This window comes from Gorilla gorilla, chromosome 5, assembly GCF_029281585.2.
Source record: "Gorilla gorilla gorilla isolate KB3781 chromosome 5, NHGRI_mGorGor1-v2.1_pri, whole genome shotgun sequence".
Lineage (NCBI taxonomy): Eukaryota > Metazoa > Chordata > Mammalia > Primates > Hominidae > Gorilla > Gorilla gorilla.
The window spans coordinates 51,358,239-51,382,138 of NC_073229.2; the positions used below are offsets into that span (position 1 = coordinate 51,358,239).

Genomic DNA, 23,900 nt, shown 5'->3' on the forward strand with positions numbered 1-23,900 from the left:
TGGACTCCCCCTTCCGCGGGCGCCTGCACTGGCTCTTAGCCAGCCGAGGGCCCGGGTGCAGATAGTCCGGGAACCCCGAGGGCGGAGAGCTCCCCACTACGCCTGGGCCTCCCAGGGATGGCAGCTCCGAGAGCCCCCCTAGACCCGGTGCCGTGCAGGACGCCTCTGGGGATCAGGAGGGCTGGCGGCGCATTCGGCGTCCGGGAGGCCGGGCCCCGGACGCGCGAGGAGCGCGGGGCGCGGGAAGGCGGGCGGGTGCACATGGGTGCCGGCGGGCGAGCTGCGGGGGAGGGGGGGCGGGGTGTGGCCTCCCCGCCTCCCGGGCGGGATTTGCATGTGTGTGGTGGCCCCAGACTTCCTGCTCCTTCTACGCTGCAGGTACGCGCGGGCCGGGCGGGGCGGGCGGGCGGCGGGCGCGCCAAGACGTGGGCACCTCCTCACCCGGACCCCGGGCCCCGCCGAGCCGCCTCCTGGCTTCCGTGGCCGCCAGCCCGCCCCGGCCGCACCGAGCGTCGGGCTCCGAGGTGGGAGCGTACCCCTCCCCGCTCCCCGGACGCCTCAGTCCTCCGCACTGAGCTTGGCCACGCGCCCCTAGGCGCCCTCCACGCCCTGGGCCCCGGAGGGCCGCAGCCATGAGTGAAATGTCCAGCTTTCTTCACATCGGGGACATCGTCTCCCTGTACGCCGAGGGCTCCGTCAATGGCTTCATCAGCACTTTGGGGTGAGTGAGCCGAGCTCGAGAGGGGCGCGGGTAAAGAGGGGGCGCCGTGGGCCCTGGTGCCAGCTGCGTGCGTCCAGCCGCCGTCCCCCGATAGAGGCCTGGACGTCCCCCTAGTCTCAAGGAGCGGGAACGGCTCGCCTCCTTCTTTTACAGAAAGGAAGTGAAGTGTTTGCTCAGGTAGGACTCGGGCTCCCTACTGGAGTTGGCAGGAGGAGCCTCCCTCGGCGGCGCAGCCTCTACCCTCCCGCGCACGCCTTTGGAGGGGGCGGAGGGACCGAGGCTTCCTTTGCAGGTGGTCCCGGGGGCGGGCAGGTGGGTGGCTGGAGGCTGAGTTGGGGAAGGGCAGCCGGGCCGAGACGTGCCCGGCTCTGAGGGTAGGGCGGAGCTGTCGGGAGTGGGCAGGCTCAGCTTGGAGCCCGTAATCCTCTATTACCGATCCCGTGGTGCCTTTGAGGGGTCGCGCCTTCTCCTCACAGCTCTCTCCCTGTTCTTCCCAGCTTCAGTAGGAGTGTCTTCTCAGCCTTCCCCTTCCAGGCTTCAAGGTCCTGGCCAGCTGCCCCCTTCTCCCCGCCTCTCCCATTCAATTTCCTGCGCCGGTCATCTGGCGCCCTTGGGTCCTTGGTTCTAGCTTCTCTCCAGCACTTCACAAACATTAATTAATTCTGGCCGCCACCTCCCACGGTCTGGGCTGGATGAACAGGGAATCAGTTCACGTCCCTGGAGAGGGCCAGGCCTGTAGCAGGGAGAGGGCAGGAGAGAAATTAGGTAGAGAGGATGGGTTTATCTTCAGAGAAGCAGCTGGGTGATTCGCTGGATGGGAGCGTAGGTGGTTTCTCCAGCCAGACCTCAGGGCAGGGTCGGCTACCTTTGTCCCGTTTTCAGTCTGGGGGCCTGGGTTAAATTGTCTCATCCTCCCAACCACACATGGCTGTCCTCTAGGGTACACCCACCCTCCTCTGCTGATCCACTGAGTGGGACCAGCCAGCCATGTGGTGCCTTCTCTGTGATGGCCTTGCAGGACAACCTGGCACCCTCAACTCAGGACTGATGCTGGACAGGGCCCGGCTCACCCCAAGCCTGGGAGGTGAGGGGTCACTGGTCTCTCCCAGGGTTGCTGGGATTTTAGCTTTCATCTTGGTGTAAAGGGAATGGATTGTGGGATTGGAGGGCTGGCTCTGCCAAGCAGGGAGTTCTCACCTGGCGTTCCAGCGTGCCCTGCTCGCCTTCTCGCAGAACCATCCAGGTCCCTCCTGGTGCCCTCCCCTTCATACGTGGAATCCCTGCCTATTTGTCCCCACTTCCACTAGATCTGACTTCTTCCCAGCTCCCTAGAGGATGGGGGTGGAGCCACATCTGGGCCAGCATCTGTGCAGGCCTCCTCCAGAGAGCAGTGACTAGGCCCTGGCTGCCCTGAGGCCAGGGCTGCCCACAGTAGGTACAGAGTAAACACCTCTGATAAAGCTGAGGGAAGGAGGAGAGGGTGTGGGGACTGGGAGGGACATAGGGATCTATCGTGGAAGTCCCCTCCTAGTACCTGAAGAGCACCAGGGACTTTTGGGAAATGACCACCTCTGTTGCTTAGTGCCTGGCTTGGGGCTGAACACATGATGATTTTCAAGCGCCTGTGAGTTTTTTTTTTGTTTTTTTTTTTAAGACAAGGTCTCACTTTCTCACTCAGGCTAGAATGCAGTGATGCAATCTCGGCTTACTGCAGCCTCGACCTCCGGGGTTCAAGCAATCCTCCTGCCTCAGCTCCCAAAACTAGCTGGGACTACAGGCATATCACCACACCTGGCTAATTTTTGTATTTTTTTTGTAGAGACTGGGTTTCACCATGTTGCCCAGGCTGGTCTCTAACTCCTGAGCTCAAGCAATCCGCCCACCCCAGCCTTCCAAAGTGCGTGAACCACCGTGCCCTGCCTAGCACCTGTGAGATTTAACAAGATCAGGGAAAACATCTTATTGCTTCTTCCCCTGCCCTCGTGCAGGCCTCACTCCCTCACAAAGGATTCCCTCTGTTGCCTCCAAAACTTCCTCCCACCTTGGCCCTTCCTGCCCCAGGAACTGCTTCCTCCAGTCCACCTTGATCCTGGGGCAGATCCTGGTGACCTCTAGAAAGCCCTTCTACGCCGGGGTGTCCCCTCCCTCTGCAAACACCTCCAACATCTCCTGATGTTCCACCAGCGGATGTCCACCCTCCTAGCATGGCTTTCTAGCATCGGCCTGTGCAGGTCTGCATCATAATTTTCTGGGGCTTTTTCACCTTCCCATACCTGGAACTCCAGGTGCACCACACGACTGCAACCTGTCCTGCGCTCTCAGTCTCTTTTACCTTTGCTCTTGGGTTGTTCCCGCCCTTTAGCAAGCAAGTCTCCACCTGGGTAAATCTGTCCCACCCTCTAAGGCTTAATGCAAAGTGGCCTCTTTTGAGAAATCCAGCTTCCCCAACCCCTAGGGCAGAATTAACCCTTCGTCCTCTATGCTTTTGAACTGCTTTGTACAAACCACTCTCTGGTGTTCCTCACATTGGAGGCTTCCCTGTAGGCCCATCTAATGCTGGGCACCTTGCCAGGATTAACACCATTCATATATTTAGCAGGTCTACAGGCACTGTACTGGGTGCTGGGGACTTGGTGGTGATTAAGGGAGCTGCGCTTCCTGCTTCCTTGGAAGTTAAAGAAGGAATGATTTTTAAGTGCTGTAAGTAATCAGTCCAGCAGCTTCAGCGTCACCAGGAAGCTTGTCAGAAATGCAGAATCTCAGACCCCGTGCCCGTCCTACTGAATGAGAATCTGCATTTTATTAAGATCCCCAGGGGACTGGTGCATTAAAGTGTGAGGAGCGTTGCTCTGAGTGATTTTCTCTCTGCCCCATCCTCCTCAGAAACCTTCTGCCTCCTTTCTGAACTCTGGTCCCCTCTGCTTTTCCCGAGGCTGTTGGGGCCCATGTCTGTGAACCCATAGGCTGATTTGACTGAATTCCTGGGCTAACCCAGTGCCCAGTGTGTGGGCCCCAGGAGGTACCCAGTAAGGGCTGGATAAAAATGAATGTGTTGAAGGCAGGGGTGGCCTTGGTGGGCAGATGGGCCAGGTCACCTGGGAGATGGGAAGGGGGCATTTGTTGGGGAGGGAGGCAGAGGCAGCATTCAGATTCTGGCCAGAGCTCTTCAGTGCAAAGTGGAGGAGGCCAATTAGAGCCTCCTGGAGAATTAGAAGTCCTGGTGAAGATTGTACATTAACTCTAGGTGGGAAGGTTGGGAGGGATCTGGGGAGTGGATCCAGGAGCGGTTGAGACTGCCGGCCGGCCAGCAAGGGAAAGCAGGCCCACGCCTGTTCTTGGCAGGAGAGCAAGGGCAATGCCACTGCTTTATCCCTTACCCTAGGTGGGAGCAGCAGAGGCCAGGGCTGGAGTAGCTGATTAGGGCCAACAAAAAGTGGAGGATTGAATGTGGCCTCAGGCCAGTGGCTAGGGAGAACTGGCCTTGGGTACACAGGGTGGACCCATCAGGATCTCAAGTCATCTCTTGAAGATCTCTTTTTTTTTTTTTGAGACAGAGTTTCACTCTTGTTGCCCAGGCTGGAGTACAACGGGGCAATCTTAGTTCACTGCAACCTCAGCCTCCTGGGTTCAAGCGATTCTTCTGCCTCAGCCTCCCGAGTAGCTGGGATTACAGGCATGTGCCTCCACACCCAGCTAATTTTGTATTTTTAGTAGAGACTGGGTTTCTCCATGTTGGTCAGGGTGGTCTCAAACTCCCGACCTCAGGTGATCCGCCTGCCTCGGCCTCCCAAAGTGCTGGGATTACAGCCGCGAGCCACTGTGCCTGGCGAAGATCTCTTTTGAGTACCCAGAGAGGTGGCCCCAGACCCACAGAAAGTAAACTGGGGGAGTGCAGGTGAACTGGGTCTTGGAGCTGAGCTTTCAACATTTGTCAAAGTGCCTCTGCCCACCCATGGCTCAGCCTTGGAGACTCATTTGGAGCTCTCAGGGCCTCTGGACCTGGATCACCCAGGGCTGGGTAATCATAGTGAGTAGGAGATGCTGCCTCTTACCCATGGGATTCTCTGTCTACCTGCCAGCCTGACCTGCTTCCCTGGAGGTCAGGACCCAAGAAGTATGGGGGTGAATATAGAGGAAGCCCCAGGTCTCCAGGCTCAGGATCCCTAAGTCAGAAACCTCAGAGGCATAGCTCTCAGGAAGGTTGTCTGTCTCATGTTCCATCACCAACTTGTTGGGTGGTTTCCGTTTTGTTTTGTTTGAAATGGGGTCTTTGTCATCCAGGCTGGAATGCAGTAGTGTGATCTGGGTTCACTGCAGCCTTAATCTCCCAGGCTCAAGCAATCCTTACACCTCAGCCGCCCGAGTAGCTGGGACTACAGGCATGTGCTACCACATCTGGCTAGTTTTTGTATTTTTTATAGAGATGGGGTCTCCCCTTGCTGCCCAAGCTAATCTCAAACTCCTGGGCTCAAGTGATCCTCCCTCCTCTGCCTCCCAAAGTGCTGGGATTACAGGCATGAGCCGCCGTGCCTGGCCATTGCTGGATGCTTTGAACAAGGCCCTGCCTTCTCAGAGTGAGTTTCTGTCAGCCTGCATTATCCTCTATGGTGCTCTGGCTGTACCTGAGAATCACCTGGGGATTAAAAAAAAAATTTCAGCTCCCAAGTCCCATGCCAGACCAATTGAATCACCATCTCTAGGGCTAAGGTCTGGGTGTTAGATTTTTAAAAAGTTCTCCAGGTGGTTTTAGTGAGTACCTGGGGCCTGGATCCCTGATTTGGGGGCCCTCCCAGGCTGACAGGCTGTGAGGAAGCCTGCCTGCTAGGTCTACCTGCCCCTCAGCCCAGAAGGCCCATCTCTTTGCCCTTATCAGACTTCATAATGTCATTCAACAAACATTTATTAGGCATCTACCATGTGCTAGGCAAGGCACAGTTTTAGGCACTGCAGAATCAGTGGTAATCAAGGCACAGGTCCAGCTTGTTCCATTCTGTGCAGTGGGGCCCTTTGAGCCTTAAGTCTGAGACACATGTAATTCCAGGAGCAGGGGACTGCCTTTCCCTCGCTGATAGCATTCCCTGGGTGGATTTCAGACCTGTCTTGGCTTTCTTTCTTTTATTTTTTTGGAGAGAGTTTTGCTCTTGTTTTCCAGGCTGGAGTGCAATGGCACAATCTCAGCTCACCACAACCTTCGACTTCCAGGTTCAAGCGATTCTCCTGCCTCAGCCTCCTGAGTAGCTGGGATTACAGGCATGTGCCACCACGCCCGGCTAATTTTTTTGTATTTTTAGTAGAGATGGGGTTTCTCCATGTTGGTCAAGCTGGTCTTGAACTGCTGACCTCAGGTGATCTGCCTGCCTCGGCTTCCCAAAGTGCTGGGATTACAGGCATGAGCCACTGTGCCCGGCTTGGCTTTCATTTAATTGTGATTTCATTGGAAGAAGATGTTAGACTTCTGTTCTGTACCTCAAGGCAGATTCTTGGTCTTAGCCTAATCCATGCAACTCATTTTTTGAAAATATATATATTTTTTCAGATTAAAAAAATAATATACATTCCATGGAGAAAATGTGAAAAACTCAAAAAAATGATCTGTAATACCCTATGGCTTACATGAACATTCCCTATGACCTTCTAGCCTTTTATATTCATGAATGAACATTTACAAACAATATCAAACTGCACGTATGGCTTTGTACCCTGTCCTTTTTTGCATATATATAGTGAGCTGTATTTTCCCATGCCAACACACCATTGTTATGGCTGCACAGCCATGGTATGCTGTACCTTAATTTATTTAAGCAACTCTAGTATTCAACATTCAGGCTCTTTGTAAATTTTTACTGTTAAGAACAATTTGCCCTGAACATCCTAGTGCATGCATGCCTGAACACTTGTCTAGTTATAGTTATCCTCTCAGGTAATACGTTCCCAGAAATGGAGATCAAAGACAAGGTACACCTTTAACTCTTAGGCTGTCTAACTTTTTGCGTTTCTGTGGTGGTGGGGGGGTATAGGAACAGAACTCGATGCCACAGAGGGTCAGACACGATTCATGTCATGTGTGAGTGTTGCACTAGCATGTGGGGAGTAAGACCAGTCTCTGCCCTTAAGGTTAGGTACCAGGCACTTCCCAGGCAGTGCGAGGATGTGATGGAGAAGGGATGAAGTGGAGAGGGGGTGGCACGGGGTTGGCTCAGCCTAGAACCAGTGCCACACATCCACCTTGAGACTCCAGGGTCTCAGGCTGCATCCAGCTGCTCGGCCTGAATCCTGCCGGCCTGAAAGAATCCTGCTGGAGCCACTTGATTACACTCTGCCCTGCCCTACATTCCTGACCCCATATCCCCTCCCTAGCTTGGTCCACTGGGGCGGTGGCTTGGGTTGGGGGTGGGGACACATGCTGAGTTTTAGGGTGGGGCCACACCAGCTTTCTGTTTTCAGCTTAGGGGGAGGTTTCTGGGTTTGGATGACCTCTGCACACATGCCTGGAGTCCCTGCATGTCCACCCCCAGCCCTGCTCTCTAGACTTCACCCCATGTGGGGCTGGGACACCCCTCTCTGGGAGTGAGGGCTGTGTGAGTGGAAGGGAAGAAACCTGGGGTGGGGAAGGAGGAAAGCAGAATGGAGATCTCTACTAAGTTCATCACAGGCCTCTGAATGTGAGCTCTGAGCCCCCTGGGTATGTCAGGCTGGTCATGCGAAAGGTGCCAGTGACACCCAGCATTTGTACCTGCAGTCACAATTCCCTGCAGTCAGGACACCTGGCTTGGAGAGCTTGGGGTCACGCAGCAGGGGACTGAGGAGAGAAGGTTGTAGGGCCTTTCAGGCTAGGGACTGTGAGAGAAATCGTGGGTGCAGAAATGAGGCTGGGCGTTCACAACACAGTGAGTTCAGGGTGTGGGCTGGGGATGGAACTGGGTGGAACCACATGCCACATTACAGAGGGATTTCCACTTGGGGAGACAGTCAGGAGAGACTCATTGCAGAGGCTTCAGTGAGGGAGTAAAATGACCAGAGTGGTATGTTTTTTTGGTCAGCAGGTGGGCAGAGCCGGAAGGGGCTGTCAACACAAATCTCAGTCCAGGAGCAGCTGCAGGTGCTTGAGGCAGACACCTGTGCATATTTGGTTAGCAAATTGCTCTCCCCATCACTCAGCCAGCCAGCCCGCCAGCCAGCCAGCCATTAGCCCTTCCTGCACAGTGCAGGAGAGCCCTCTTCTCCAGTATGAGTCTAGAAATAGATGATGGGGGTGATATAGGTAATGGGAGGGAAAATTAAGTCTGTGTCTCAAAGATGATGATGATGATGGCAGTGGGTAGACTTTACAGATCACTTACATTGGGTGGCCCTGGCCTTTACCTATGTTCTCACAGCCTGAGGCATAAATATAATTCAGGAAAAGTAGTGGGAAGCATTTAGAACACCAATTTGCTTACCACCTAGACTTAATCATTGTTTACAGTGGTCACATTTGATACGTGTATTTTTTGCTGAAGTATTTTATGATAAATTACATACACTGCATCTTTTTCACCTCTAAATATTTTATTATACATCCCTATGTAACTACAGTGCTGTGATCACACCAATTAATAGTTTCCTAATAGCATTCAGGGCCCAATCCATAGTCAGATGTGCCCATTGTCCTCAGCGGTGTGATCAGAGTTCACTGTAACCTCGAACTCCTGAGTTCAAGCAATTCTCCTGTCTTGGCCTCCCAAAGTGCTGGGATTACAGCCACTGGGCCTAGGTTCAGTCTGTGTTTGACCGACCATTGGTTTCTTTTTTTTTTTTTTTTGAGATGGAGTTTCCCTCTTGTAGCCCAGGCTAGAGTGCAATGGTGCAATCTCGGCTCACTGCAGCCTCTGCCTCCCGGGTTCGAGTGATTCTCCTGCCTCAGCCTCCAGAGTAGCTGGGATTACCAGTGCCAGCCACCATGCCCAGCTAATTTTTGTATTTTTAATAGAGACGGGTTTCACCATGTTGGGCAGGCTGGTCTTGAACTCCTGACCTCAGGTGATCTGCCCGCCTTAGCCTCCCAAAGTGTTGGGATTACAGGCGTGAGCCACCACGCCGGGCCTGACCATTGGTTTCTTTAAATCAGGATCCTAGGCCGGGCGCAGTGGCTCATGCCTGTAATCCCAGCTCTTTGGGAGGCCGAGGCAGGCGGATCACAAGGTCAAGAGATCAAGACCATCCTGGCCAACATGGTGAAACTCCGTCTCTACTAAAAATACAAGAAATAGCTGGGCATGGTGGCGCATGCCTGTGGTCCCAGCTACTCGGGAGGCTGAGGCAGGAGAATCACTTGAACCCGGGAGGTGGAGGTTGCAGTGAGCTGAGATCGCACCACTGCACTCCAGCCTGGCAACAGAGTGAGACTCCGTCAAAAAAAAAAAAAACCATTGAGATCCTGTCAAGGTACTCGTGTTACATTTTCTTATGCCTCTTCAGTTTCCTTTAATCTAAAACAGCGCCCCGCCCTCATCTCCTTTTCCACCATGAACACTGAGTTTCTGGCAAGGCGGGGTTGTGGTGTAGGCTGCTTCACTTTATGGATTGATTTGTCAGGGCTGCCTTTATTGCTTTGTTTCCCAGAGAGCTCTGCGGAGGTTTGGAGCCAGGGCGGGTTGGCCTGAGGGTCTGCCCTGCTGAGGGTCCTACAGCCTCAGTTACTCTGTCAAGTGAGAAAGACTGAGAGAGTCCAGTTCTGGGTTATGGAGAGTGGGAGACAAGCCTGGGGCTGGCAGACCAAATATATGAGGCAAGGGCTGGCTGGCGGCCCATGGTTGCACCTTTTCTCCCTCTCTTCCCAGCTTTCCCTTTGGTCTCCTGCTCCCTGTCTTTCTTCTGCTTGGCCTTACAGATATGTCCTCCCATGCACCCAGCACCGCTGTAGAGACCCCAGGACTTGTCAGACAGCGTGCCTGACCCTGACAGCCAGAAACCCAGGCCTGTGGCAGAGGCAGGGTGGCACACTGGCCCCGACCTTTATTTCTATTGGGCCAAGTTTAGTTGTTCTTGCTATCTCCATTCTTCCTGGAGAGACTATTTGGGTTCTCTGCGTGTGCGGCTTATTGTCCTTTCTAGACTTTAAGCTTTCTGAAGGCTTTAGCTGTACTTGTTTTAAAATTCCATATATTCCATATACTGTCTGGCCCCCCCTTGGTTGGCACAGGGTGGATTCTTGGTAAAGATATGTAGAGGTAAAGGAAATGGTTGCTTTTGCAGGGATGCAGGAGTTAATTTCTTTTCTCTGATGAGCCAGGAGCCCCAACCAGTGAATCTGGGTTTCTCTCTTAACATTCCGCCTAGTAGGTGTGACTTTGGCTATCTGGAGAAAGGGCCCCCCAGGCTTCCCACCCACCACCAGCCCATCCAAGTGTTCTGGCAGTGCCTCCTGTTGGAGTGGCCTCCTTGGGGCTGGCCTGCATCTGTGGAGTGGTGGCCAGTTGTAGGGTCTAGCCCTACGGGGCTTAGTGGGTGTTCTCCCCATGTGCGGAGATGAGAGATTGTGATAAATAAAAGCACAAGACAAAGAGATAAAGAAAAGACACCTGGGCCGGGGTGATCACTACCATCAAGACGCGGAGACCGGTAGTGGCCCCGAAGGGCTGGGCTCACTGATATTTATTGCATACAAGACAAGGGGGCAGGGTAAGGAGGGTGAATCTTCTAAGTGATTGACAAGGTGAAGCAAGTCATGTGATTACAGGATAGGCGGCCCTTACCTTTTAGGTAGCCGAAGCAGAGAGGGAAGGCAGCATATGTCACCGTTTTCTTCTCTGCACTTGTAAGAAAGATCGAAGACTTTAAGACTTTCACTATTTCTTCTACCGCTATCTACTGTGCTCTTCAAAGAGGAACCAGGAGTACGGGAGGAGCATGAAAGTGGACAAGGAGTGGGACCATTGAAGCACAGCACCACAGGGAGGGGTTTAAGCCTCCGGATGACTGCGCGCAGGCCTGGATAATATCCAGCCTTCCACAAGAAGCTGGTGGAGCAAAGTGTTCCCTGACTCTTCCAAGGAAAGGAGACTCCCTTTCGCGGTCTGCTAAGTAACGGGTGCCTTCCCAGACACTGGCGTTACCACTTGACCAAGGAGCCCTCAAGCGGCCCTTATGTGGGCGTGACAGAGGGCTCACCTCTTGCCTTCCAGGTCACTTCTCACAATGTCCCTTCAGCACCTGACCCTATACCCACCGGTTATTCCTAGGTTATATTAGTAATGCAACAAAGAGTAATATTAAAAGCTAAAGATTAATAGTGATTGCTAATTGTCCATGATCATCTCTATATCTAATTTGTATTACGACTATTCTTATTCTATTTTTTTTTTATTATACTGAAACAGTTTGTGCCTTCAGTCTCTTGCCTCGGCACCTGGGTAATCCTCCACCCACAGCCAGTGTCTGGGGCTGGGAGCCAGAAGACCTGGGATCTGGAACTTGCTGTTCCATTAACTTGTGTGACCTGGGCGGGTCAGTTTCTCCTCCATGCCCCAGGGACAGTTTTCTCATCCACAGCTGAATGGGGGCGGGGGGGGGGGGGGTGTTGTTCAGGGTCCCTCGGGGATTTCCCCAGTCTGTCATTCCCCCTTCCATGGTGCTCTGATGGTGGCCAAGCTGGTAGGTTTTGAGTCAGGCTCCTTGATAGTCACCTGCCCCACTTCTGTCTAGCTCCCTTCCTCCTCCTTATCTAATCTTTCCAGACAGCACTGACCCGCCCTGCTACCTTTCCCATGGCGCCCACCTGGATCTCAAAGTCCACGCAGGGTGGAATGGGGTAGAATGGGATGCAGCTGTCTTCCTCTCCTACCTCAGATCAAGGTCTTGGGGTGTAGACCCCGTGGGCATTTCAGTGACTGTGCCCTCCTGCAACCCTAGAACAAGCTGTCAACCAGCTCCTCTCCAGAGGGCCCAGAACAGCCCTGCCTGCCCACAGGCCTCCAGCCAGGACCCTTTCCCTGTAGCCCCATCCTCCTGCTCCCTCTGCTGTTCAGACTGGTCTTGTGCCTCCCAGTGGATGGAAGGCGCACTGCAGGGACTGTCCTCTGGGCTCCTGAGCCTCTGCTGGGCTGGTCCTGGAGGGGAGAAGGGGACACACAGGTGTAGACAGGGCTCCTGTCCTCGGCACTCAGCGTGGTCGCAGGAGATCCCGGAGGGTGGGGACCACACCCAGCACATAGTAGGCTCGTAGTGAGGTCTGTCGAGTAGATGGAGACCTGGGTTGTGTCTGTGCCATTCTCTGACCAGCTGTGTGGCTCAGGGGTTCCATCCACTCTGTGGGCCTCACTCTGGACTGTGGTAAGAACACAATGAGATACTGGATGTAAAAACGATTGATAAACTATAGAGTCGCGCGATGGAGGGGCAGTTTTTGTGTGATCTTGGCTGGGGTACCACCGGCCTCTAGGTGAGGGGAGATGCCGGTGGTGGGCGTAGCGGGGCGTGGGCAGGGAACCACGCGGGAGCCTCAGCTTGGCCTTGAGATGGCAGGAGTGGGATGGGGCGTCATCCTAGTAGAGGCTGGACAGTGAGAGATCGGTGGGCTGGTAAAGGGTGGGAACAGGTTTTTTCTGGGGCCCGTGGGTGGAGGGACCTTGTGGGGAGGCGTTGGGGAGAGGGGGGTGAAGCGAAGCGGCCACTTACCCCTGTAGAGCGCGGCTCTGGTTTCAGCGCCAGGTGCGCACTCAGCAGGGCACCTGTGGTCCGGCTAGTTTGATAAACACAGGTGCCCGCCATGAGGAAGAGTCGGGGTGGGGCGCTAAGGCCAGGGACGTCGGTGCCAGCAGGTGGGGAGGGGTACCCCGGGGCCGCCCTCCGCGGGCAGACGAGCGGGGGAGAGCAGGAAAGCGCGGGCGCAGCGGCACATCACCCGCCCCGCCCCCGGGCGCGTCTGGCGGAGGCGCGGCGTCCTGGCAGCGGCCGGCAGTCGGAGGCAGGCCGGGGCGAGGCCGCGCTGGCCCTCCCTTGGCGGCGGCGGCGCGTCGGGGGAGACGGCTGCACGTGGGACGGCGAGTTTCGCTTCGCCGCGGGGGCGGGGGCGGGGCCGGGGCCGGACGCCCGGAGCTCGCGGGCCGGGCCAGGCTGGGGGCGGGGCGGGCGCGGGTCGGGGCCGGGCCGGGCCGGGCCGGGGCGGGGCCAGGGAGGCCAGACCTACGCTGTCCGGAGCCGCGCGGACCCAGAACCGCTCCCACCACGCGGCGATGGGGAGGTCGCGGCCTCGCCCGGTGAGGCTCCCTCTCCATGCAAACTTGCCTAACTTGTGTCCCGGCCCTCGGACCTCCCTCTGGCCCCAGGTCTCCCGACAGGCCATCTGATAAGAGCTTTCTTGCTTATCTGTTAATGACTTAACGCGACGCGCCCTCCCGTCCCCTCCTGCTCCGCTGTCGCCGGAGATCACCTTCATGGGATCCCTTAGGCCTAATGAGTATGCACAGAGACACGGGTGAGGGGAGCTTGGGGGCACGGTGGGACCCTGCAAACATCTGCCCAGGGCCACCTTCTTTATCTCACACACCAGGTGGGGGCTGCGCTCAACTTCGGAGAATAAAACAAGGAAGGCAAGGTGGCAAGGTGCCACCTCTTGGAGGTTCTTGGGGGACACAGAATGGAGCCTAGCATTCCCAGATGATGCCTCTTTTGCTGGTCCTGGCAGACCCAGGAGAAAATGCCCAAGGTCCCATCTCCTGCCTCCCAAGTCCTCACTCCTGACCGACCCTCCCTGCTTTCCGTAGCCCTGCCCAGGGCTTGCTTTTCTGCTCCAGTCCCTTCCACAGACCGTTGTCGTCTGCTCAGCTGCACATCTGGGATGTTTTCCTTCCCAACCTTGTTTGAATTCCCCTCCGGAATCCGTGCTCCCCTTCTGACCGGTCCCTCCCTTCTCTAAGTGGCTTCTGTTTGCACTCCTTGCTTTGTGGACTGCTGGGCACTGGCATGGGGAGGGGCTGAGCTGGAGAGGCGGGGCTTCAGAAGCTGTGCCAGCGTGGGCTCGGACAAATGGACATCCACCTAATGACCAGGTGGGCTTGTCCAGAGGGGTGAGGAAAAACACTTTGGCCCCCAAATTTGCATGTCTTTCCTGCATGTGTGACCCAGACAAGGAGTTCCCAGGAGAGGCGTGGAGGGGTCAGGGATGAGGATGAGTTTTTTCCTCAGACAGGGACCCTCTGAGGAGGGGGACTCTGCGGCCTCTTCCTCTTTCCCCCGCTACAAGGCCCTGTGTACCGGTCAAGATGGGGGCTGTGGGGACTGCCGCCAGCCTCTCTTCAGCTGCACAACTTCCATGCTGCCCTGCGGCTCCATCACCCCAGTCAATGCTTTCTTTCTCTCACCATCAAAATTCATCCATCCTGTGTCCCCTCCCTTCAGGGCTTTGCTAAGAGACAACCAGCTAATCTGATTCACTAATATCTTACAGGAAATTCTATGAATTATTCAAGGCTCTGAGCAGCTCCTGCTTCTCCCACACCTTCTCTGATTGGCCAAGCAGTGACCTCTCCCTTCCCTGAATTCGGACGAAACCCACGGCTGGTACCACCAGTCGGCTCTGATACATATTCTTTATATTATTTATCTTCTGAGTATGTGATTTGTCTTCCCAGTGAGATTTTAAACTACCTGAGGCAGGGACCTTGTCTTTTGCTTCTTGTGTACTTTACTGCACAGCTAGTAAAACGAATTAATTAACTCAGTATGTATTTTGTGTGTCCCCTCTCTGCACCAGGCAGTGGTTTGGGTGCTGAGGATACGGCAGGGAGCAAAATAGACACGTCTGTGCCCTCACGGCACTTAACATTCCATGGGGTCAGGCTAAGGGATAGTAAACAAAATAAGTAAACTAGCTAGCCAACCAGGTGGTGATAAAGGCTGTGGATAACAATTACACAGGGAGGTGCATACTGAGTGTGGCAGGAAGCAGTTTACAATTTTTAATAAAAATGGGAGAGAGGGTCTCCAGTTTCCATGGGAACCGGCTTGTTTGAGCCCAGATCTGAAGGAAGTGAGGATCCTGGAGGTAGAGGGTTCTGGGCAGAGGAAGGAGCCAGTGCCCACTCCCCTGGGGGCTTTGAGGAGCCTGGAGGGGGCTCCAGGGCTGGAGCAGAGGGGTGAGGGGAAGGGGGATGGGGAGGAGATGCGATCAGAGAGGTGAGGGGGTGGACCACATGGGTCTTTCAGGCCATGTAAGTTCTTTGGTTTTATTCTGAGATGGGTGGTTCTGGCGAGTTCTGAGTGGAGTGCTGGCCTGATTTGACTTACCTTTTAAAGGGATCCCCTGGCCGGGTTCGGTGGCTCACGCCTGGAATCCCAGCACTTTGGGAGGCCGATGCAGGTGGATCACCTGAGGTCAGGAGATAGAGACCAGCCTGGCCAACGTGGTGAAACCCTGTCTCTACAAAAAAAAAAAAAAAAAAAAAAAAATTAGCTGGGCATGGTGGCAGGCACCTGTAATCCCAGCTACTTGGGAGGCTGAGGCAGGAGAATTGCTTGAACCTTGGAGGCAGAGGTTGCAGTGAGCCAAGATCATGCCACTGCACTCCAGCCCGGGTGACAGAGTAAGACTCTGTCTCAAAAAAATAAAAAATTAAAGGGATCCCCCTGCTTCTGTGTGGGAAATAGGCTGAAGGCAGTGAAGGGGGAACCCAGGAGACCAGTGAGGAGGTAGTTACTGAAATCCAGGTGAGAGCTGGTGGGAGCCTGGACAATGTGGTGGTGAGAGTGACAAGAAGAGGTCCAATTCTGTACCTGATTGTGTATTTTGAAGATGCAGCCCACAGGATTTCCTGACAGGTTAGGTGTGAGGTGTGAGTGGAAGGGAGGAGCCAAGGATAGGTCCAAGGTTTTTGGACCAAGCAGTTGGAAGGATGGAGTTGCCATCGACTGAGATGGGGAGGACCTCTGGAGGAGCATGTTCCGGTGGGAGGCCAGGAGCTCAGCTTGCAGAGGCTGAGTTTGCGATGCCTGTGGATACCCAAGCAGAGATGCCAAGTAGGCAGTTAGATCTCCGAGGCTGGAGTTCATGGGAGGTGAATGTGGGAGTTCTCAGTGAAGGTATTGGAGGTGCTTTTAAGTTCATGAGTGTGGTCAAGATGCCCAACGACGTGAGTGCAGATGGAGACGGGAAGAGGGCCAGGGACTAAGCAGGTGCTGGAGGCCGGGAGAGAAAAGGAGACAGAGGACCCTCTGCCGTCCCTGTCATTCTGCAGTCCTGCACAGCGCCTGCTCTGATGCCGGGCTGCCTGGCTTCAAAGCCTGGCTCTGTGGATTGTTTAACATCTCCATACCCTGGTTTCTCTGCCTGCAAAATGGAAATAACAAAGTAGAATTAGAAACTTAAATAACAATATATGAAAACATGAGGCAGTTCTCCAGTACTCTGGGGACACCACCTGGATGTCCTGCAGTTCAATTCAATTCTGACACTATCTGCCTGGAGTCAGTGTCAGATCCCACAGGTGGAAAGCTCAGTCCCCCAAGACTAACGTCACCTCAGATGCCAGTCGCAAGTCCGGGCTTCTGGTGCTTCTGACCAAACAGCCATAAATCAGGGGTTCCCACAACTCCCTCTTTATGTTTAATAATTTGCTAGCATGGCTCACAGAACTCAGAAAAACAGCCAGATGGAAGAGATTAATATGGAGCAGGAGATACAGAGCTTCCAGGCCCTCTCCAGGGGTGACCCCCTCCCAGTACCCGCATGTGTTCACCAGCCCAGCTCTCTGAACCTGGTTTTTTGTTTGCTTGTTTGTTTGTTTTTTTAACGGAGTCCCGCTCTTTTGCCCAGGCTGGAGTGCAATGGCTCGATCTCAGCACACTGCAACCTCTGCCTCCAGGGTTCAAGCGATTCTCCTGCCTCAGCCTCCTGAGTAGCTGGGGTTAGAGGCGTGTGCCACCACACCCAGCAATTTTTTTTTTTTTAGACGGAGTTTTGCTCTGTTGCCCAGGCTGGAGTGCAGTGACTCGATCTCGGCTCACTGCAACTCTGCCTCCCGGGTTCAAGCGATTCTCTTGCCTCAGCCTCCCGAGTAGCTGGGGTTACAAGCGTGCGTGCGCCAACACACCCGGCTGATTTTTTCTTTCTTTTTTTTTTCTTTTTTTTTTTTTTTTGAGTAGAGATGGAGTTTCGCCATGTTGGCCAGGTTGGTCTCAAACTCCTGACCTCAGGTGATTAGCCTGCCTCGGCCTCCCAAAGTGCTAGGATTACAGGCGTGAGCCACTGGCGCCTGGCCCCTTTTGGGTTTTTACAGAGGCTGCCTTACATAGGCACGTTTTTTGTTTTGTTTTGTTTTTGTTGAGACGAAGTCTTGCTCTTTCGCCCAGGCTGAAGTACAGTGGCGTGATCTTGGCTCACCACAACCTCTGCCTCCTGGGTTCAAGCGATTCTTCTGCCTCTGCTTCCTGTGTAGCTGGGATTACAGGCGCGCACCACCACGCCCAGCTAATTTTTGTATTTTTAGTAGAGATGAGGTTTCACCATGTTGGTCAGGCTGGTCTCGAACTCCTGACTTAATGATCCACCTGCCTCAGCCTCCCAAAGTGCTGGGATTACAGGCATGAGCCACCGCGCCCATCCACATAGGCATGATTGATTAAACCATTGGCCACGGGTGGTCAACCTAACCTTCAGCGGCTCTCTCCTTCCAGGAGGAGGTCGTGACGGGGGTGGGGCTGAAAATGGGAACCCTCAAATTACACGGTTATTCCCTGGCAGCCCAATCCTCAGGGGCTTTCCAAAAGTCACCTCATTAGCATAAAACCAGGTGTGGTTGAAAGAGGCTTGGAATGAACAAAATTCATGCCATTTCATCTTTATTGTTTCCGATCTATTTCAGGAACTGGATACAAAAATCTAAACATTGTAACTCTTCTTGCCTTTATCACTTAGGAAGTTACAAGGGCTTTAAGTGCTCTGGCCGGGAGCCGGGATGAAGACCAAATATATATTTCTTATTATATCATAACACTTTGCATTGTGCAAGGTGTTAATCATTACAAAGAAAACACACAGGGGCTCCGTTCTCAAGGAACTCACAGTGTAGACACAGCAAGTCAAGAAGTGGGGAGAGACACTGCCAGGACCAGGCGCCGGAACATGAAGGAGGGAGGCCCACAGGGGCTGGCCAAGGAAGGCTTTGTAGAGTAGGAAAGCAGAGCTGAGGGTGGAAGGATAGAGTTTTGCTAGGCCTGTGGCTTCATGGGGCCAGAGTGGAGTGAGTATTAAGGCACTGCAGGCTGCCAGGACTGCCTCTGGAGAGATGAGAGCTCCAGGGACCTTGGGATCAACTGGAGGTTTAGTAGAGTTGGGGCAAGGAAATAGTGAGGCTAGCTAGGGAGTAGGTAGAGGTCAGATCACAAAAGACCTTGTTAGACTGGGCGTGGTGACTCACACCTGTAATCCCAGCACTTTGGGAGGCTGAGGCAGGTGGATCACGAGGTCAGGAGTTTGAGACCAGCCTGGCCAAGATGGTGAAACCCCGTCTTTACTAAAAATACAAAAATTAGCCAGGCGTGGTGGCGGGTGCCTGTAATCCAAGCTACTCAGGAGGCTGAGGCAGGAGAATTGCTTGAACCCGGGGGGCGGAGGTTGCAGTGAGCCGAGATCGCGCCACTGCACTCCAGCCTGGTCGACAGAGTGAGACTCTGTCTCAAAAAAAAAAACCAGAAAAGACCTTGTTAACCAACCCAGGGAGAGGAGGTACAGAAGGAGCATGGGCTTTGAAATCAGCTCTGTGGGTTTAGGCAAGTTATTTAATATTCAGATTTGGTTTTCTCCTCAGTAAAATGGCACTAAAAACAAGCCCCTTGCTGGGAAGTTGGTGAGAATTCAGAGGTAACAGGCATGGGGGTGTTGAGACAGAGTTGGCCTTTGACACGGTGGGTGATCAGCATCACTTTATCTTAGAGGCTGGAGTGGCATTGACAAATTTTAAATGCAGGAAGGGTGGCTGGATGGGTAGATGGGTGGATGGGTGGATGGATGGGTGCATGGGTGGGTGGATGAATAGATGGATGATTGGGGGCTGGGTAGACGGATGGGTGGAGGGATGAGTGGATGGGTGGATAGATGGATGGGTAAATGAATGCCCTCAAGAGATGCAAGATTAATGCCAGCATGGCTATAAGAGGGAAATTGTCCTAGGGTGAACCAAAGAGGAGAATATGAAATGAGGCCTGACTGAGACTGGGAAGGTGTGAGAATCATCATCCTTCCTTGGAGACCTAAAGACTCATGCCGCTAGTTTGGTGTCTCCTGTGCTTCTCTCATCTGTCTGTCTCTGGTCTCTCTCTGCTTCTGTTTCTTATGCTTTTTGTCTTTCTGACTCTCTGTCTCCCTCCCTTCCACTCCTCTACGCTTTTGTTTTTCTCCTCCTCTCCTGCCCTCTTCACCCACTGCCCATCCCATCAGGGCAGCAGGGTCTCAGGGCTGGGACAGGAGATACACCTGCAGCATGTGACAGGCCCGACTGGTGGCAGAGTCCCCCCAGGACAGCTGCAGCTCCAGTCAGGGGGCTGGGGTGGGCTGGGTGTGCTTCTGTGTTCTTCCTGGGGTTCTCCCCACCCCCAAGAGACACCTTGCCTTTCAACGGTGGTGCCAGAAAAGAATGACTTGATGGTGGGGAGCTTGTTAGAGATGGAGGAATTATCTTAGGGGCCCACTGGTACCCTGGCATCCCCTGCTCTAAGGGAGGGATGCTGTGGGAGATAGGTCTCTTCTCTCCTGCTGACCGAGCTGCTTTGTTCCCCAGGCTGGTGGATGACCGCTGTGTGGTGGAGCCCGCGGCCGGGGACCTGGACAACCCCCCTAAGAAGTTCCGAGGTAAGACCTCCGCTTCCTCTGCCACCGCCCCTCCCAGGCTGCAGGATCCTGGACCTGCGACTGAATTTATTCAACTGCATTCAGCCCCAGTGGCTGGATTAGATGTGGCGCTGCCCTGGAGACCTCACTCTGCTGTCAGCGGAATCCCCCTTGGCTTGCACTGCTGCCATCTTGGCACAGACGTGCCATTCCCTTCATTTTCCGGGGCCACACCCCACTTCTCAGGGGCACACCCACTTCTGGCCAGGGGCCCATTCTCCCCCCAAAATCCCCACAGCCACAGGGCTTTCTTTGTCTGTGTGACTGGATGTTTTCTGAGGGAACGGGTGGAAAAGAGAATTGTCTTAGACTTTAGGAGGCCCTGGTGACAGCCCTTCCCTGTGCCTCAGTTCCTCATCTGCATGGTAAGAGATTTGGACCCCATGGTTTCCAGAACTCTTCTGACCCTGGCTGTGTCCTCAGCCCCCTCCTGTGTGTGAGTCCTGCCCTGCAGGAGGCTCTAATAACAAAGCCCCTTGGTGGGAAGTTGGTGAGAATTCACCTTGGGCAAGTGACTTCGTTCACGGGACCTTGTCCTGAGTGGTCAGTGGGCTCCTCGGGCCGCCCAGCAGGCTGAGGGCCTTTGTGGGGATTAAACAATATCCTGGCTGTCATTATGCCAAGCCAGGATGAGGTGCTATTGTTGTGCTTACCTGTGAGGGCTGAGACTGACTGACAGTCAGACAGACAGGTCCTGGGCGTGTTGGGCAGGGTGGGAGCAGGCAGCAACACGCTGGGCCTGCTGCCACCAAGTCTGTCCGCGTGGCTGCTCCTCTGGGGAGAGCTTAGCTGGGATTGTCCTCGCGGGGGATGCTGGAAGGGGAGCGGGATTTAAGACAATCCGGCGGCATCCTTGGCTGGCTGGCTGGCGGCCGGGGTCCTTGCCCATCACTTGGAACCTGCAGAGGGGCCCCCTGTCTGCAATTCTGTTCCTGCTTCCATCACGGGGCTCTGAGTGAGGGTTTTGGCTGGTGGAGGTCTTAGGTGGGAACTGCCCTGGCCCTGGACGAACCTCACCACCATAAGGCCCCTTCACCCTACACCGTTGGCCCTTGCTGCCTCTCCACCTCATCCTCTCCCCCTTGCCCCCTCCCACTTCCCTGCAACCACACCAGCCTCCCTGCCATTCCTCACAGTCACCAGCCACACTCCCGCCTCCACATCTTTGCTGTTCCCTCTGCCCTGAACGTTCTTTCTCCAAATATCCACGCAGCCCAGATGCTCAGCAGCTTTAGGTCTCACATCTTCAGCGAGGCCTTCCCTGACCACTCAATACAAAATCGCACTGCTGGCCCCACCTCCCTTCCCTGCTTTCTTTTTCTCTGTAGCATGAATCTGCTGTGCTCAGTGTATTTTATTTATTTGTGTTTGCCATTTTTCTGCCCCACTAGAATGTCAGTTCCACCAGGGGAGGGATTTCTATGTTTTTGTTGTTGTTGTTTGCTGTTTTACCTGCAGTGTCTGCCACACGGCAGATCCCCGAGCACATTTGAGTAATCAATGCATGCACAGGGCCCCTCCCCAGCGTCCTCTTGCCCTGCCCCTCACTCAGGCCTGGCTGCTCCATGTCCTGTTGTTGTGACCCACCCAGAATTTCCCCAGTGGAGCCCAGGCTCTGTGGGTTTAATGTGCTCACTTGGAGGCACAGGTCTGACCTCGCCTGTCCCAGTTCCCTGAAGGACGGACAGGTAGAGAAAGGAGGCCTGGGCCTCTCCTGGAGTCAGAAACGGGCGGGCGTTAAGGCTGCAGATGGAGGGTAGATTGCCGTCTAGTAGCAGGATTTAGTCTAGTTCTTGGAAAGAACTTAGAGACAGAGAGAAAGAGAGAGAGAGGTGAGGGTCCCAAGGGTGGGCTCTGCCAGGACCGGAAGGGGAAGCTTTGCATGTGTGTCGAGGTGTGTGTGGGCAGCTGTGTGGTGTGACAGGCTGGTGACAGGGAGGTGGGTGTGACCGAGGAAGACTTGCCCTAAGCTTCTAGTGGACAGTTTGGGGCCAATTTTTGACAACAACAAAGCCACTTAGCAGAACAAATGCGCCTTTGACTTCTTGCCCTCCTCTGTCCTCATTGCGCCTTCCCTCTCCCTCCTCCCCCAGGCCCCCATCTCTTCTTCTCCATTTTCGCAAAGCCTGTGAATGAGGCCCACCCCAGGATACCTGGGCCACCCCGTGGTCCCATATCCTTGCTGGGTCCATCCAGCAAAGTGATGTGGAAGAGAAAGGTTCAGACTCCATCTCCTTCCCCCTCTTCCTTGCCCCAGCTCCTGGTTCCTTGATGTCTTGGTGAGGTGGGTAGAGGCCCCTGTGGACTCCCTATGGCCCTGTTGGGACCTGAGCGGAGCCAACCTTCTGGAACAGAGCCAGGCCTCCGTACACCCTTTGGCTGGCGAGTACAAGTTGGGGCATTAGAATGTGGGATGAGAGACATGGACTATAGCCTCTTCAGTTTTGACACTGGAGCCCAGAAAAGACAAAGATGGAGCTTGGCCTCAAGCCAGGAGTCCTGGCTTTCACTGTTTCCACTGGCCCTGGAGGGTGGGACCCAGCAAGGGGGTGGGGTTATGGCAGGCGTTTTAGAAGTTGGCTGGTGGTCATCAGAAATGGCCTTGTCCTGAAGACTCCCAGAAGTTCTGCCCCCCACCATCTTGGGGTGAGCCTGGCCATTGCTGGGACTCCCAGCTCCCTGCCCGGCTCCCTGCCAGCTCCCCTTTCACTTGCTGACCCTGGAGGCTGGGCTCGCAAAGCCCCCACCACCCCCACCTCGGGAAGGAATCCCTGCATGGCTCCTTGCTTGTGGCTTCAGCTCCAGCCACCTTCGAAGCCACCCTAAGCCCCAACATGTTCAGGGAATTATTTCCAGAGCTGGCAAGGCCCTGGGAAGCCCAGGCTGCTGATGCCCTGGTATGTGTGGCACCCACGCTAGGCCAGCCCTTGAACTCTGCCTGGCTGTAACGTTTCGGGCTGTGGCTGCCCTGAGTCCCGAGCTGCTGACTGGGCTGAGACTGGGGCACATTCCCTCTCCTAGCCCTTTTTCCTTCTTTTCCTCCTCCTGTTGGGGCAAGGGACTTGGGTAGCCCTTGTCTCCAGGTCTACCTCAGGGAAGCTCAGAGCCTGCACCCCCAGCCCCAGTGCCCCCAAGACATGTGTGTGGGGGCAGGTGCCAGGGAGGAGAGTGATGAGGTGACTGCCCTCCATTTGCATGACTGGATGCCCCCTTCCCTAGCCTACGCCTCCTCTACCTGTCCATGCTCCAAGCCCGGCTTATTGTTATTGTGATTAAGATATTTTTCAAGTCTGCATGATAGTAAAGAGAAAAATAGGGCTGGGCACGGTGGCTCACGCCTGTAACTGCAGCACTTGGGAGGCCGAGGCAGGCAGGTCACGAGGTCCAGAGTTCGAGACCAGCCTAGCCAACATGGTGAAACCCTGTCTCTACTAAGAACACAAAAATTAGCCGGGCATGGTGGCATGTGCCTGTAATCCCAGCTACTTGGTAAGCAGAGGCAGAAGAATTGCTTGAACCCAAGAAGCAGAGTTTGCAGTGAGCTGAGATCGTGCCACTGCACTCCAGGCTGGGTGACAGAGCAAGACTCTGTCTCAGGGGAAAAAAAAAGAAAGAGAAAAGTGACACACACCCCATGCACCCACTGCTGAGCTTTGTCAAATCCTTTTTGCTACGTTTATTTCAGATCTTTTTACTTTTTTTTTTTTTTAAGTAGAGATGGGGTTTCACCTTGTTGTCTAGGCTGGTCTTGAACTCCTGACCTCAGGCAATCTGCCCGTCTCGGCCTTCCAAAGTGCTGGGATTACAGGCGTGAGCCACCGCGCCTGGCCCAGATGTTTTTACTTTTAAAGAATTAACATAGCTGTAGCCGAAGCCCCCTACATCTTCTTCCCTTCCCCTTCCTCTCCTGCCTTCTCCAGAGGTAAACACTTGTCAGAAATTGGTGTGCATCATTCAAGGGCCTGTTTTATTTTTATTTTTTACTCATGCCTAACACAAAGCTTTGACCAGGGGTCTGTTTTAATGCTTTTGCTATTAATGCATAGGGATGTAACTGTGCACAATATAGGTTTTTTTTTGTTTGTTTTTTTTGTTTTTTTTTTTTTTTTGAGACAGAGTCTCGCTCTGTCGCCCAGGCTGGAGCACAATGGTGCGATCAAGGCTCACTGCAACCTCTCCCTCCTGGGTTCAAGTGTTTCTCCCACCTCAGCCTCCCAAGTAGCTGGGATTACAGGTGCATGCCACCACGCCCAGCTAATTTTTGTATTTTTAGTACAGATGGGGTTTCATCATGTTGGCCAGGCTGGTCTTAAACTC

At 54.3% G+C, this 23,900-nt stretch overlaps 1 protein-coding gene and 1 long non-coding RNA gene across 3 annotated transcripts in view; one reads left to right on the top strand and one right to left on the bottom strand.

The window, feature by feature from the left end:
- Nucleotides 1-292: 292 nt before the first annotated feature.
- Nucleotides 293-23,900, top strand: part of ITPR3 (inositol 1,4,5-trisphosphate receptor type 3) — a 77,476-nt gene continuing 53,868 nt past the window's right edge. Inside the window, exons 1-3 of one of the 2 annotated variants that reach the window (XM_055390200.2) lie at nucleotides 293-378; nucleotides 596-721; nucleotides 19,474-19,544. In XM_055390200.2, the coding sequence (XP_055246175.1) occupies nucleotides 335-378; nucleotides 596-721; nucleotides 19,474-19,544 (241 nt within the window). In that variant the 5' untranslated portion in view covers nucleotides 293-334. Of the gene's footprint in view, nucleotides 379-595; nucleotides 722-19,473; nucleotides 19,545-23,900 lie in introns of those variants that run through there. The other variant, XM_063707524.1, reaches the window with a different exon arrangement.
- On the bottom strand, nucleotides 10,268-12,758 carry LOC109027313 (uncharacterized). The gene is made up of 2 exons (XR_002006448.4): nucleotides 12,377-12,758; nucleotides 10,268-12,026 (listed from the first exon to the last, which is right to left on the bottom strand). It is a non-coding gene; the product is annotated as an uncharacterized lncRNA (long non-coding RNA).